This window comes from Agelaius tricolor, unplaced genomic scaffold (assembly GCF_023055355.1).
Source record: "Agelaius tricolor isolate 1412-34295 unplaced genomic scaffold, bAgeTri1.0.p SCAF_7, whole genome shotgun sequence".
NCBI classification, from domain to species: Eukaryota; Metazoa; Chordata; class Aves; order Passeriformes; family Icteridae; genus Agelaius; species Agelaius tricolor.
In genome coordinates, this window is record NW_027269267.1 from 34,678,133 (window position 1) to 34,694,561 (window position 16,429).

At 37.0% G+C, this 16,429-nt stretch overlaps 1 protein-coding gene across 1 annotated transcript in view; it reads right to left on the minus strand.

The window, feature by feature from the left end:
- Nucleotides 1-16,429, minus strand: part of PCCA (propionyl-CoA carboxylase subunit alpha) — a 272,561-nt gene that overhangs the window by 164,965 nt on the left and 91,167 nt on the right. Inside the window, exons 10-12 of the mRNA XM_071430901.1 lie at nt 12,559-12,661; nt 7,470-7,564; nt 1,779-1,929 (exon numbers count right to left, since the gene is read on the minus strand). Coding sequence (XP_071287002.1) covers nt 1,779-1,929; nt 7,470-7,564; nt 12,559-12,661 — 349 coding nt within the window. The remainder of the gene's footprint in view (nt 1-1,778; nt 1,930-7,469; nt 7,565-12,558; nt 12,662-16,429) is intronic.

Sequence of the window (16,429 nt, forward strand, 5' to 3'; positions counted from 1 at the left end):
CTTGGGGGAAGCAAGAAATCAATTGGGTAAGACTGGGGAAAAATCAGAGACAATTACTACTCCAGACTCAAGATAAAATGCTAATCAGAAACAATACAAAGACAGGATAGAAGAGGTAGAGAGTATCTAAACAAGTACTCTAATTTTGTACTCTAATTTAAGATTAGTAAATTGCTTTAAGAGTTGGAAAGAATGAGTTTTGTATTACAGGGGATTGTCAAACTGCTTAGGCTATATTTCAAAAGGAGTACAAAGTCCTTAAACATGGAATTGTGAAAGCTTTCTTCCTATGTGGAAACCTGAGAAATTTGAGACTATAAACACATACCAGTGGGTATTGCAGGGTGAAGACACTGCAAAACAGCAAAGAAAGTCTTAAAAACAGCCCACAAAAAGGAGTCCAAGGATATTCCATCACTAATCCCATTTAGGAACTCATGTTCAATAATACTACAGCAAGGAAATGGTTTTGAAGTTCTAGTGGATTATGCAGAAAACCATAAATTAATTTTCTTCTATGTAAACAAGAATGTGGAGTCACTGAAGAAACATTGGTTCAAAAACTACAAGATGTGGGAAAGTGTAAAGAATATGACCAAAGTGAGAGAATTATTCATAATATTTTAATGAACTATACATTGCCATTAACCACCACTCCCTCTCACTGAATCTAAGGTGGACCTGATAGTGCCTAGCAAAGGCATGTGAAGTGACTGTCATGGCTAATTCCAAAACCATTGCTGTCCTGCAAGGCAAGAAAAAATTTACCACCAGTCTTCCCCTGGCACAGAAGGTCATAACACTCCCCAAACACTTTTTAGTTTCTTTACCCAAAGCATAAACTTACCTAATCATAAATTTACCCAGTTGTTACATAAGGTCATGCAAAGATGTCAGAGGATCTCATGTATGTTCTATCACGTACAAGCAGCACACAGGACATAACCCTAATAAAATGCAGCTAAAACAGAATGGGAAGCTTATCAAACTGGTGCTTGATTCCACATTTCAGTCTTTCTGGTGTTATTTAACAAAGCGAGAAAAGGAGGATAAAGGCAACAGAATGGACTGGCTTACAAGCTGAACACTCTTCTGGTCTTCAAGAATGATATCCAGACTTCAAATTATATACTTGCTTTCTTAGCTTATGACCAGAAATCCATCAAGCAGTCAAAAAAGTGGTAGAGGGCTTCATCTCTTCACTTGCAGTGTACATTAGAACTGACTACATGAATTGTCACAAAAATCCTTCACCTTGTCAGGATGGTTTTTACATAGTTGCATTCGAGTCACAATTTCAATCATATGCAGATTGCTTAGTGCTTTATTGCTCATATACACATATTGTTTCAATCACACTCCTAGAGAAACTCAGCAAGTGATCACCAAAGTATAAAAAATAAGAAAGAAACTTCAGGGACCAGTAGGCTTCAGGAAAACCTCAGAGCACAGTGGCTAGCCACTTACTGTGAACTCACAGTGGCACTTAGCAGTGACCTTTTGCAAGGTCTTTAGGTCAAGTGTAACAAAGAGAAAAAGCTCTGAACATTTACTTGAGTGCTGTGCAAGGGCTCACTGCTGCAAAGCCTTGCATAGGCAGGCTTATGTGAGTAGATCTTTTCAGTGAGTAGATCTTTTAAGTTCAGTGGGAAGTGCTCACATGCATCAAGATACTTATGTTTAAATCTTTGCAGGAACAGACCTTTAAATATGGGAGAAGGTTATGGTCTGTTTATTTAAATAACACTTTTCTGAATCTGAAGAGTTGTTTTTCTTACCTGAAGTCTAGTATTCATTTCCAAGAAGTAGAAATTCTTACTGGAGTCTACAAGGAATTCTACTGTTCCAGCAGAGGAATACTTTACTGCTTTGGCAAGAGCTACTGCTTGTTCTCCCATTGCTTTCCGAGTTTCAGGATCTAGAAAAGTGCTGCAATATAGAAACAATTTTTTTTTTAGTTAAAAAATTAAAATCATTCTATCATTTGCTTTTCTGTTTAAACTATGGTCAAAAGAGAACAGCACCATTATTAAAGTTATGAAAACATGTCAAGACTGTCAAATGTAGGTCTTTACACTTATATTGTCCCTAAATGGATACACTGCATGCTTCACAATTACTGCTAGCATACAGGAAATTCAGGATTAATAACCATATTCTCTAAAATATAAAACAACACTCTTTAAACAGTGAGAGCTAAAATAATGCAAATTAAATGAAAAAAGGACATACAAAGCAATGCAATCTTAGAAGACATACTTATTATCCACATTAATTGCAATACATTCTTTTCCACAAATCTTGGACACACTCAAGGGCACCCAAAGAGCAGCTCAGCTACCACCTTGGGAGCCACTGTGAACACTGCCTAAATGCCAAGGTCCCTCATTCTAGGAGAGCATTCCACAACTTCCACTGGGCCAGTGAATCAAAAGATTCTGAAGTCTTTCCGGAAGCAACACATTTTGCTTGTTACTCTCTTCTGTACCATTAATTCAGATTTAGATTAACCTATGCAGATCAGATAGATAGATGGATAGATAGATATGTATTTCTGTGGTATTCCACCAAAGTCTTGAAACCAGTTGCCCTTCAACCTGATACATGGATTTTTCAGTGAAAGAACATGTCGCTATTCATCTTACATAAGCTTGTAATACACTTATTATTTATATTTCTGTTTCGACTCACATTAGGTACATAACTCAGCTGTCATTTTTAAAGTACTTTTGCAAGGGAATAGACAGTCACTTCTACCTTGCCTCTAAGTTACTCTGTAAAACAAAACCACCAAGTGTTATACATTTCTTGAGATGGCTTGAACAGTGGGCCCTTATTCTGCAAAGGAGCAATCAGGAGCCCTCACCTATCTAAAGTGGCCTCAAATCCAGTGAAGGTCCATCTGGAGCCCCAGATTGCTCTCAGACAGAAGCCAGTGCTGGGCAGGACTTATCTTCCAGCACTTACTGTGGTGTTTTTCACTGAACCCACAGAACAGCTAGAGACTTCTGCCACAACAAACCATATTTGACATGGCACAAGAAGTGAGCAAATATCTAGGCAAAGTAGGAGACAGTGGAATAATTTTTTTTACAAGAAAAATGCTACTTCACATCTCTGTCCTTCCAGTGCCCACACAGGCAGATTCTGATGGACCATAAGGCAGGCATTTCCAGATTTTAGGAAAAAATTTCTTTCTTGGCAAACAATGAGACCAACATGAAAAGGAAGTCAAGTCCCATTCAAGAAAGTTGTATGAGATTCTACATCAGATGAAAGGGAAGATCAGAAGACACAAAAACTGTGTCATAAGAACAGGCACTGGTAAATGGGAAATAGTTTAATAATATTTCTTATTTTGATATAGTAAGAGGATAATACATTACATGAAATCAACTATTATTCAGTAATTTCTGCAGGGCTTTGATCATGAAAGGTCAATGAGTGGCTTATAAAGAACAAAACATTCTCAGTATCAGCTTCATAGTCCATTTCTAGAATAACCATTATTACTTCTCATATAGATGTAAGAGTTGCTCCCCTTCATTACAGTGGTGTTTCCCTGTACTTTTTAAATGTAAGTCTGAGATCTCACTGTTCACCTCCTGCTGCAGGCAGAGAATGGAACACAGGTTTCACATTGCTAAACTTGATCTCTGCCATACAGTTAAGCTTTACACTCTGAAATGACTGGATCATCCCTACCATTGGCTTGGTTAATTAATCAAAGTTTTCATATTCCCCTCTACTGCTTTATCTTTCAAACACATTGTTTCTCCCTTTTTTAACAATGCACTTTTGATAACCAAGAAAATTCTTCTCCAGTCTAATTAGGCATCACTTGAAAACATAGCATTTTAAACCTGACTTCAAATCTTTTTCTCACACATACACCTGTTTTTCTTTAGACCAAACAGCTCCTATAGCAGCACAAAAGTTACCACAAAAAATTTAAAAGTATTCACAAAATAAAAGCATCAAAAAGAAAAAATAAATCAGAGATGACACTTTATTCATAAGACCTTCATCAAGTTATTGTAAAGTTAATCAAAGGGAATACAATTGGTTTGTCACTTTGTCTCTACAGCCAGGGAAATGACCCACATGGGCAAGACGTTATCTCTCCACTTCTAGTTCATCAGGTAAGGTTTCCCAAAATATCCCTATCACCTTCACTCACAGACAAAGTTGAGATTTTGAAAAATACAGTTACACCATCAGTGGAAATTAACTGCTCAGTTTGGACAAAAAAATAATTAAGTGATCAATAACACTTACCCTTCATCTGAAGATTCCACCACACTGCCGTGGTGAACCTCAATTTTCTAAATGTCAAGGTTAGCTTCCCTGCTTCAAGAATATTGCTTGTTTAAAAAAATTACTTATCTACACAAAACATTACCCTTTGAGATGTTCACTATGTACTACGAGACCATGGGCATAAACAGGCTAAAGGATTGGAGTACACAGTTCTGCCCCACATCTAAATGGTGCCCACCTATGAATCACACATACAGTCACAAACAGAACAGGTTCACATTTCTCTTAACTCAAAATACTTCAAGGATTTGTAGACAATGAGAAGAAATGTAGAGTCTGACACATATATATGCATAACAACTCTAAGGAGAACTTGTAGATAGAGTCTAATTCAATAATGCACCTTTCTGCTAAGTTCCTGCCTATATACATCCATTCAAATGAACAGAGTACCCTTCATTTCACACAAGTGGTGAGACAAACTTGCAGTGCTTTAAGAGGTTTTAACAGGTTCAGAAATTGTTAGATAGGTTAGATAGGACACGTGCTCAGCAAAGTAAAGTTTTAGAGCACTCCTCTGAGTTACGACTCCAATTATTGAGTAGGATGTCAGTTAATACTCTTGTGCATTTAATTTTGATTAATCCCAAAGGATCCATGGGTTTTCTGATAAACCCATAGGCCTTGTCTTTCCACATGGGAAACAATCTCTTATTAATCACTCCAGCAGACAGGAAAATACAGCCACACCTTTGTATTTTTTCTTGCCAAAGTACAGTGTCTCATGGCAACTGTCTGTGAAAATGAACAGGGAAGAATTTGGGCAGTTGAAGAACAAAAACCTCAACTAAGAAACAACACTAGGACTATTAAATGCCACTTATGTCACTCATCTCTAAGTGTCAGCCTCTGTGAAATGAGAAGACAACATCATATCCAAAAACGTGTGAAAGTAGAAGCAGATAAAATTATGGTACATCACTGGAAGCTTTGTGCACCACTAACTTTGCCAAGCACAAACTAAAAAACTAGAGATGGTTGGATGTATCTTATTGTCTGTGGTTCCCAAAACAGAGGGAACAACAATTCATGTGAAACTCACCATGTGAAAATGGTACAAGCGAAGTTTTTGTCTCCTGTTTGAATCTGGTGGATTGACCACCATGAACACCAGGGGTCCCTTGAATATTGTAACCTCAGTGTGTGAACTGAATGGGTTTCTCTCCTCAAAAGAGGGGGGTTTGTTTGTTGTTTGTTTGTTTTAACATAAGGCTAAACTTCCCTAGGAGAACTAGAGATACAAACACAAAATGATCCCGTATGGATAAGTTCAGCAGCTGCAGACTTAGCTTTAAGAAAATCATAAGTTACTCTCAAAGCCAAAAGGCCCTCAGTCTCCTGACTTAGACACTTAGGAAAATACCATCATAATAGAGTAAATAAAAAAAGGCATGAGATGAGGCAAATGTTAAAAGCCCTAAATTGTCCAAAAGACAAAAAAACTTTTTAGCCCACAACATCCCTATCTCCCAGGCATCATGAAAGAAAATAAAAAGGTTTCACCTATCTCAGAGTTCTTAATAGCAGCTACCATTTAAAACAGGAGAAAAAAGGACAGTCTATTTCCTACACCTAGCCATACCAGAAGAGGTGTGTCCAGGAGTCCTTAAGCTATCAAACTGAAACAGCATTTACAGGAAGGGTTAACTTGAGGTTTTAGGGTCTCTCTGGTGTCTCAGAGAAGTTAGTGCTCTGCTTATCTCCAAGTCTTGTAACCCTTTGAAAATTAATGGATTCTGCAGCCAAGTGCAAGTGGCTACAAGGCAGGTAACGCTTCCAAAGCTGCCAGCAGAAGTCTGGCAGAGTCTAAAACATTCAACAAAAAGGAAGAAAAGTTTTCATGCCAAATTTTGGAAGTCATTAACATGCGTACATTCTTGGAGGGTCATAGGAGGGGATGAGACAACTTACTGGCAACTCCAACAGAGAAGACCAAGAAAGTTAAAAGGTTGGCATTTCTGATGAAAGAAAACACTGGCTGGTGAGAGAAAGATGTATCACACCACTTTGATTGACCACTGGCATGGAGAAGGAGCAGGCAGGAATAACAGGCATTGCCTTACACATACTCATGAGGAAGAAGATACAACTCATTTAAGTGCTTAGGTACACATACGTGCGCATGTGCGTTATATCAGGACCTGAAGTACTCACTTTCCACAACAACACAGTAAGATCTTTAGACATAAGCAGCATAAGATTCCAAGAAATCCACAAGCACTAGAAGGAAGCATTTATAAGTGGATTTGTATCTTCAGATTTAAACTTTGTTCTTTTATTTAAAATATAGGCCAAACAGTGGCAGTCCTGCAATTATGATTCAACATTAACTAATAAGGAACCTCTAAAGAAATGTCGTTTGGATGATGTGCTTTTACTCACATCCCAAACTGTTGCATCACATAGTTCTGTGCTATAAAAAAATATGGCAAACCCATTCCAGCTGCTGAACATATTACACTGGTAATTCCCACAAGCAGTGGTAGGACTGTGTCTGCCTTTCTGAAATCAGAATTTCTTGCTGCCCTTTTCATACACTTATTCCCTGATGACTGCTATGCAACAGAAAACACAGCAAGGCCATTTCTTGCATAGCAGCAAGGAATTTCAACTTCACATTAAACCAGTATGATAAAACAATTTTGCACTTTTGAGTTACTAGACACCTACATCTCTAGTTCACTACCATGAATGGTACTAAAAGTGATGCAGAGTATTTTGTACTTCATATTCTAATTCAAATGGAAATATACAGTATTATGTGCCTCCTCAATTACTCTAACAGTCAAATACCTGTATCTGTAGTAAAATTCATACTTATTTCATATTTTACTTGACAAAGTATACACAAAACCATACCACATACAGTAGATTGGTAAGATCCAAATCCATTTTATACATGATCATTTTAAAAATTAACTACACAACACTAGTTTTCTTATAGAAAGACACTATAAAGCAAAATCAAAACACCCTCAAGAACAACATCAAAATTGCAGTACGGTCAATTGACTGTAACAAACATTTATTTTCTTTGTGCTTTTTAATAGAACAAAAATTTCCTGCGTTTGTGCAATAAATAGAACCAGCAGGCTTCCAAAAGTGCTTTCAGTTACTATGAAGCCACATCAAGAATCCAGTATACGCACCTTGGTGCTTCCTCCACAACCTTCTGGTTTCTCCTTTGAATGGAGCATTCCCTTTCATTCAACCACAAGGCATTGCCATGTTTATCTGCCAAAACCTGAAACAATAACACACTGCTATTAACAAACAGATGTAAGCATATGGTCTTTTGGCATAATACTGTTATGCAGTATTTAGGGTTTGGGTTTTTTTCCCAATCTAAATAATAAAGCTTGGGGGGGAAAAGCTCATGTAGGAAATTAATTGTATGTGGAATACTAATTGAACATTCCTTCAAATTTTGAGTAGGACTATTCTAAAGCCTCTATGTAGAGCATGTACATAGCAAAACACCCTCTCACTTCAAAATTTTATTTCTGAATATTAGGGATCTTCTTACAAAAGGCTGAAATAAGATTAAAACTACATTTTCAAGCATTTGAAATTGCACTGCATTACAAAATTACACAAAGGCAAAATATTGCATCAACAAAATAAATCTCAAAGGGTGCCAAATTTTGCTCCTGAATTACACACAAAAGCTTTCAGAAAAAATGTCTAATGGAGCTTTCCTAGTAGGCAAACCACAATGCCCTGTCTTTAATGGAAAAAAAATTCAGAAACTTTGCTATCCTTCATTAAGGAGAACAATATTTGCACCTCCCTCAGTACTTTCAAAGGAAATAAAAGCAGTAGTTTCAAGACATTTTTTAAAAAAATCAATAACTACAGTTCTTGGCTGCAGCTTCAGTTCATGGAAGAGGTAAAAAAAAATCAAGTATCTAAATCCAACTACATAAATTACATGCTAGAAAAAAGCCCACAGGTTGAGCATAGCAGAACTCTTAATTGATTCTTCAACTTCAAACTAGAGGGGAAAGTAAGAAAAGGAACTCTGTCCCTTTATGAAATTGATGGTGTGATGCAGCCATTTCCAATAACAAATACTAGATTTGAAGATTCAAGTAGACTTCTTCCCATCTTATGATGATAACTCTACACTTATTCTTAGAACAATTTCTTTTAATACAGACCACACCTGCTCCCTTTCTTCCTTATAAAATTTTTCTTCTAACCCATTTTTTTTCCATCTATCTTCCTGCTCTGATCTGCGGGAACCCATGCCAATATTCATGCTTCATTCTTTAATAGCTCGGTCCTACACTGAAAACCGACAAGACAAAACAAGGAGACAATCTTCCTCAAACCGTGTGAACTCAACCATATCTACTCACATTTGTGACAACGAATCTGTATTATTATTCCTTTTAGCACCACAGAGCAAGTATGGCACAAGGCAAGATGAATTCCTGCATCTATGACACCAATGGTTGCTAAGGCATGAAAAATCTGGGTAGATGTGACTGAAAACAAGGCAGTGAACTCATGAAGACAACTTATGTGCACTGTGCAGCATCAGATCCAGGGTGCTCTGTGCCCTCTAAGATCAGATGTTTTCCCTCCTCAAAAATTCTGTTGTACTCCCACAAATTTATGGAGCTTTCTAGTGGAAAAAAGGAGTCTAGAAGACTGACAACTTTAGGATTTTCTAAACTACAGCACTTGCCAGAGCCCTCTTTCCTGTCCAGACGGAGGTTCAGCAGCAGCAGTAGCACCAGGATGCTCCAGCCAACTGCTAGATTCCCTAGCAAGGGACTCAACACAAAGAACAGCGGGGAAAGGGGAAAGGGGAAAGGGGAAAGGGGAAAGGGGAAAGGGGAAAGGGGAAAGGGGAAAGGGGAAAGGGGAAATAAAATCAGGTGCTTCCTACCTAAGTGCTCACCTATCCAATCCAGATGAGTGGAGCTCTATAAACTCATGGGGCCCTACAAGAAATCGTTGGGAAGGTACAAAGATCTTTGGACTACTTTTTTGTGGGGGTTATTTTAGTATTAAAGCAGTACCTCTAGAGCATAGCATGGTACTTGATGGAAAAATCACTGTCCTGTAAGCAGAATGATTCCTTGTGAGCACTTCTGCTTCACTGTTAGAAAGGCCTACAACTTTCCACAGAATTCTGTCTCATCAAAACAAACAAAAAATATTGGAACATTACAATAAAAACTGGTCATTGTGCTTCTCTCCTCTCTCCTCTCTCTCTGTATTTTTCAGAAGATGATAATACATTTTTTCAATCCAAGCAGTATTTTTTTTTCCACTTCAGGACTTTTCTCATATCCTACTAAATTTCAGGAACCTGGATCTTAAAAGAAATGTTCTCCTATTATTAGCTAATGGAAAAAAAAGACATGCATGAACATTTACTATGAGAAAATAATTACAAATAGAATAAGCCAGCAACATCCAGCATTTTTTTATTCTGCGTCCACTGTTTCCAGTAAAAGAAACTAGCCATAAAACAATTGTATTTCAGAAGATATTTGCAGCATTCCAAAATCATCATCACTGAGATGTTGTGAGATCCAGTACACATCTCATGAAAAATGCATGTCCCAGCTACAGCTTTGGTTTCTATTATCTAAACATCATAACAGAAAATGTCCCATTTTGTAGGATTAGATGATTAGGACATCAGTATATGCTATGTACATCTACATGCATTTGTAATAATAAAATTAATTAAATATTATGTAGTGGAATTCCTCCTACATGATTCAGCTAAATGCTGTTTCCAGTTGTAGAACTGTTGTCTGGCCAAGTAGTAGACATTCCATGTACTCTTACTTTAAACTTTTTATCAGATACTTCAGGAGAACAAGACTTCAAATCAGTTCAAGCATAAAGTGTATTTGGACTCTATTTTCCTGTTAATTGTTTTAGTCTTTTCTCATGTTTTACAAAGTGATTGTTTTATAGCTAGACACAGGAAACTTCTTATTTAACAATTTTTAGTACCAGTGCTTTGGAGAAATATAAGAAAGCTAAAAAAAGTTCTATTTAAAAGTCACTGCTAAATTAATAAATATTTGGCATCTGGTCTCAAATTGTTTGTATATTCAGCAGTTTGAAAATGAACCAAGGTCAATGTCCTAAAGCTGATTAGAACATGAAGTTAAAATGATATGCTATGATATTGTTAAAAGGTACCATCAAAGTGCTTGTATAAGGAAAACAACATTCACTGTATACCCATTATAAATAAAACTATAAATTATTAATAGCAAAGCCATTTTATTGAACTTATTCATCTGTTCCTAAATACAGCACTACTTAATTTTTTGGGTTAACCCTTTTTTAAACCCAAAGGAATCAAGACAATGTAAATACTGCCCCAAACTCATAGAAGTACGGAGGAACCAATCTCATCCAACTTTTCTCATTGAAGAATCAGTAGGAACCTGCTGAATCTCCCAAGTCTGCAAGGACTGAAAGAGATCTCTAAGGTGTACTGATCCGCACAGACAAAAAAAAAAAAAAAAAAAGTAGCCAAAAATTATTAGCCATAGCAAGAGAATACAGAAAGATGCTCTAGCAATCTGACCTCTTTGAACCCTAAATCAATGCTGAAACTGAGTTCACTATGTACCTTTCAATGACTTTTCAATAGAGAATAAGGTTTCATTTTTACACTGTTTCTTCATTTTGCTGTTAGACTGTTTACAGACCATTACTTTATTTCACTCTTCCTTCTTCCCTTCTCCCTTCTACTCCTCTCTGCTGAGACCACACCAGGAGCACAACAGCCAGCTCTGGAGCCCTCAGTACAGGAAAGACATGGGCCTCTTGGGACAGGTCCAGAGTAGAGCCACAAAAATTATCAGAGGGACTGAACATCTCTGCTGTAAGGAAGGGCTGAGAGATTTGGAGTAGATCAGCCTGGAAAAAAGAAGGCTCTGGGGAGATCTAACTTGCAGCTTTTCAGTACTTAGACGAGGCTGATAAAGATGGAGACAAACATTTTAGCAGAGCCTATAATGACAGGAAAAGGGGTAATGGCTTTAAACTCCAAAACAATAGATTTAAACTAGATATAAGGGAGAAATCTTTCATTATGGGTGTGGTGAAACAATAGAACAGGTTACCTAGAGAGGTGGCAGATGGCTCATCCCCAGAAGCATTCAAGATCAGGTTGGACAGGGCTCTGGGCAGCCTGATCTAGTTGAAGATGTCCCTGCTCATTGCAGGGGGTTGGACTGGATGGCTTTTCAAGGTCCTTTCCAACCCAAACTAAAATTCAATGATCTGCAAGTTAGCCCCATAGGAAGCGTGAGGCTGCGGGCACACATCTGGCAGAGTGAAAAATGTTTAATATTTCTCTCTTAGAAATCATTCCACACTATCAAGTTTACTGTTGTTGTTTCACTCAGTTATTGAGCTACTTGAGGCTCTCACTATTAAAAAAAAAACAACCACCACGTGCCACAACACAAAAAGGGTTTAGATTTCACACAAAAGTAAATAAAATTTCTGTGTAAAAAATAAAATTTCTGTTGAGGAAATTAATATGCTCCATATAGATTTCTTGTCAGGAAACACCTCAAGGCTATTGACAAACACAATTCAGCTACCTACATAAGATCAAACATCACAAATTTTGAATTCTTAATTTTGTGAACTAGTGCCTAAAAGAAACAACTTTTGTTCTGCATCAGCAGACTTAACTCTAAATCCAATAAATGACAGAAATGGAAATAATGCAGAAGTTAAAGAGAATACACCTGATTTTGAACCAGAAACTGCCCAAAATGGGACACAAATCCTCCTCTTGAGTTGCCAAGTAGAATTAGATACTTCAGAACAGAATTCCAAAATACTGACAGAACCACCTAGACCTGGCAACAAATTGTTAAGCATCGTTAGGCAGTTCTTGAACTCCTACATCCTCTGCTGCACTCAAGCACTCCAACAGGATCCAGAGTTCAAACCTCCAGCCTTCAGGACAGATGCCGATGACATTTTTTTCTCCCCCAACAAACTGAGCACAGTTCACAGTCTTCCTGCTAAAGAAAGGCTAGGGAATAAAAACAGGAAGGCTGTATTGTACATGATAGCCATGTAGTTTGAGCAATGACCCAAGACACCGGAAAACACAAGACTCTAGGCCTTTTTTAGTGGAGTGTTTGAAACATTTTGAACTTTGATTTATTTATGAGTTCAAATCTCATTAAATAAATACACAATATTACTAGTAGCAATAATAATAGTACAAACCTGGATTTCTATGTGACGAGGGTTATCAATGAACTTTTCTATCAGTAAGCGATCATCACCAAAACTTGAAGCAGCTTCTTGAGATGAAAACCTAAAACCTTCCCTTAAATAATGAAAACAAAAAGAATAATCTGTTTTAAGAAGTCCTGAAGCATACAAGAACACTTACTGATTTCAGTAAACAATCAATCTTCACCAATCAACACACATTCAAAAACAAAGACATATCATTTGCAGTTGATTCTGTAATTAATCCTTTTTTTCGCGCTTTTTTTGGCAAAGTAAAAAAAAATCCCAACCAACCACAAATTGAACCAAAACATTCTCAATGCACAAAAAATTTCAGCGTGTTTAAAAAGCCTGAACATTTACTACAACTAAGCATTTCATTACTGCAAAACTAATAAAGTAATTGAATTTTAAGACCCAGTGATTACCAAGTACTTGCTATACAAAAGTAAAGGTGAAGTTCACCATTACTTCCAGCATGCAGCCCTCTTAACACTCAAGAACAGCAGAAGTTGATTAATTCTGCATTAAAGAACTGCAAATATAATATTACAGACATTGCAAATTCCACCACTGAACACAACATAAAGATGCAATATTTGACCTCACAGAAGACGCCAGCTGTATTATTACTTTTTCCCTGCCTTAAAATATAAGTGAGTGTTATACAGAGCATTCTGTATGCTTCCCTCTGTTTCTTCTCTTACACATCTAGTTAAACAAAATAAATATTGCAAGCTACTTTATTTATTAATTTTTTCTTTAATAGCAGAAAGCGTACTCCTTGGGTCATAAGCTCGGACAAACAAGTTTATCAACAGCTTTCTCAGGTTGAGACAGAGCATAATGCAGGGACCCAAAGGCTTCACTGAAATTTTCTACAAGCTCTGTAAGTCACACATTAGTGCCATCCATGTTGATACATGTGGAAAGCTTGGTCAAGTTTCTGTGTGACTGACTAGTGAAACAGCATCCCTGACATCTGTGCCCAGAACATGAGCTACAGTATAACTGAGTTGAAGTTTTCATGCTTTCCATATCTTGGCTGTAATTAACCCAGACCATAGATTTGCAAAATAGGTAAATTTACAGTAGAGAAATGTGTATATTTAAAAGTATATCTTCACACTTTCTTCAACATTTTGGGATAATACATGTTGTAATTTTGAGAGATTATACCTAATATACAACTTTCCTAAATTCATACTTAACTTCAATACATTTAATTACCTAGTAAAGAGAAAAAAGGGACATCAAAAGTAGTGATTCTGTGCACTACCTGATCTGTCAAAAAAAAAAAAAACAAGTGCTGTAACAAACAGCCATACATAGTGTTTCTTATTGAAAGTGATTTACAGCTATTTTAACTCCTATATCAAAGGCTCTGTTTTGTAAACATTTTTGTGTCACATAGTTTTATGCATAATTATTCACAATTGACTTTTTCTTTTACTGAAGGAAGTGTGCTAATTAGAAATCTAAACTGCAATACTTGTTAAAAAAAGACAGGTGCCTAATCATCTCATCCATACATCTGCAAATCTTTTTAAATTACATATAATAGGAATGAATATCTCAGATATTCTGACCTTGTTTTATCTTACAAAACTGTGCAGTTGTAATTGGCCAGTGACAAAAATTAATTCCAAATAGATATGAGGAAAAAAAAATTAAAAGAAGAAGCAGAGCAGGCTTTTTTGGAAGGCTGTGTAATCTCAATGCAAGACCCAATCAGGCAGAGCTCTAAGCAATCCATTTAAACTAAGAGCTGATGCTATTCAGAGGATGAAGCTGGATGAGATGCTGTCTCTAGATCCCTTCAAACATGCACAGTTATAGAGAGGAAAAACAGGATCTCTCTAAGGTTCACCTCTCTCCCTACAGTACATTTACTCACACTGAAGTTTAAGTTGTACAAAAGCATTACTGATGTTGCCACAAGCCTTCCTGTGGTTGTCTCAAGTGAAACAGCCATGCCAACTTTCTGCCTCCAGCTCTGGAATCAGCAGTGCTGCTTTAATTAAAACAATTTTCTTTCGAGGCAGTCAGACACTAACAAAAGACTGTGCTCATTATGTAAAATTTCAGTTTTCAGAATCAGGAAATAGTAAAAGAACATTTTTTTTTCTTGTCAAGGCCAGCATTAGAAGGGCCACCTAGTTAAAAAGTAGATGTTTGATAGCCATTAGTATAGTAGCAGCCCTTTAAAACCCTGAGAAGTGGCCAATACATACTCAAATGTTGTTGACTTCACACACAGAACCAATATAGATTCCTTCAGCTTAACTCCAAATTAAAAAAAAAAAAATCAATAAAATTATCTAGTCACAGCATTTTACACATGTAGATGGCATGAATATGTGAATGTGTGGGTTTTTTAAAAAATAGGGTTTTAGGAAACACTGTTGTTTACTCATCCAACAGATTCCTTCCCCTTACCTGAGCAGCACATACCTGTGCAGGACAGACCAAAGATGTCAAGCCCATACACTCCTGTTTTTGCACAGTATTCTGAAATGCCAAATGCAATGCTTTGGGAAGATAATAAACCTAATGCATAGGCTTGTAATAGGTAATAATGTTGAGTTTTAAAAAGCATTGTCCTCTTAGACCACACACTTCATATACCCTCTGCTTTAGGAGGTGGAGGATTCCGAATGATTTTGCTAATTATTATTCCACATTTACATCTTCCAGTCCCACTCCTCTTTCCATTCACAAGATCACAGAACAGAAATTATAAGGAGTTCTTGGAATCTGAGAGCAGATGTTTGATTTTCATTCATTAAATTGGCATAAGCACAAAGAAAGAATTTCAGAAACAGGACAATTTACATTTTCCTATTATTACATGTTAAAAAACAAAATCATCTCTCTAAACATCTGCTGCTGGAAGCTGCCTTAGTAAAAACTTTCAAAACAGATACCCACTAAGCATGTAAGACTTCAATATCTAGGAAAAGTTACAGAAGGCAAGACAATAGGGGGGAATTACTAACACAAAGCTCCAAATTTTTCAAAGGTAACTCTTAAAAAAATAATTTAGTACAAATTTCTAACTTGGAGGTTATCATGTCTGCAGCTGAAGCTGCTAACTAAAGAAACTAATTTCTATCTGCAAATCCACAGAGGGCCAATAGCTGCTGCATGATGACCTCTGACACTCAACTTACAAGCAAGTAAGTGCCTTCACATGCAAACACCCATCACAACCTCTGCCAGAATTTCAGTCTGTTCTTTGGAAAAGACAGAGTCCTGAATTTAATTCCTTTTCAGAGCTGCCAGGCCACCTTTTGGAGCCATGAAGCCTAAAGGTTTAGTTAGATGTCCAATTGCTATGAGCTTACTGGAAGCAAGAAGCCTTCGGTTTCTGCACCAAGAGGGAATGATACAGATGAGGTGCAGATAGTCAGACACATGCCCTGGTCATGCTCTGCTGTACTGCATCATCAACTTCACATTGCCTGTGCCTGGAAAGCACTTTCAGATCAGCTTTGCTGGGGTGCAAGCACAGAGGCTCTTCACATACAAGACCAGAGCTGGCATGATCAAGGACTCAGTTAAAAATAGTTTTAGATACAGAGCACAGCAGAACTTTCTCAGGCTGAAGAAAAAAAAAATCTACCAACCTGAACTTAAGGTAAACTGCTTTTCAGAAATCTGCCCTTCATTTTCAATATAATTTCAAGTAGGCATCTATTAGGTGAAGAAAAGGCATGCTAAATTATACTTCTCCAAATCAAGAAATCTAGCTAGGGATTACATTAAAGTGAACATAAGGCTATTTTAATTTCAGATGTGGGTCAGTGGTTTGAACTGTACACAAAATTCAACTCTAGAACTTGACCAAAGTTCGGAAAAA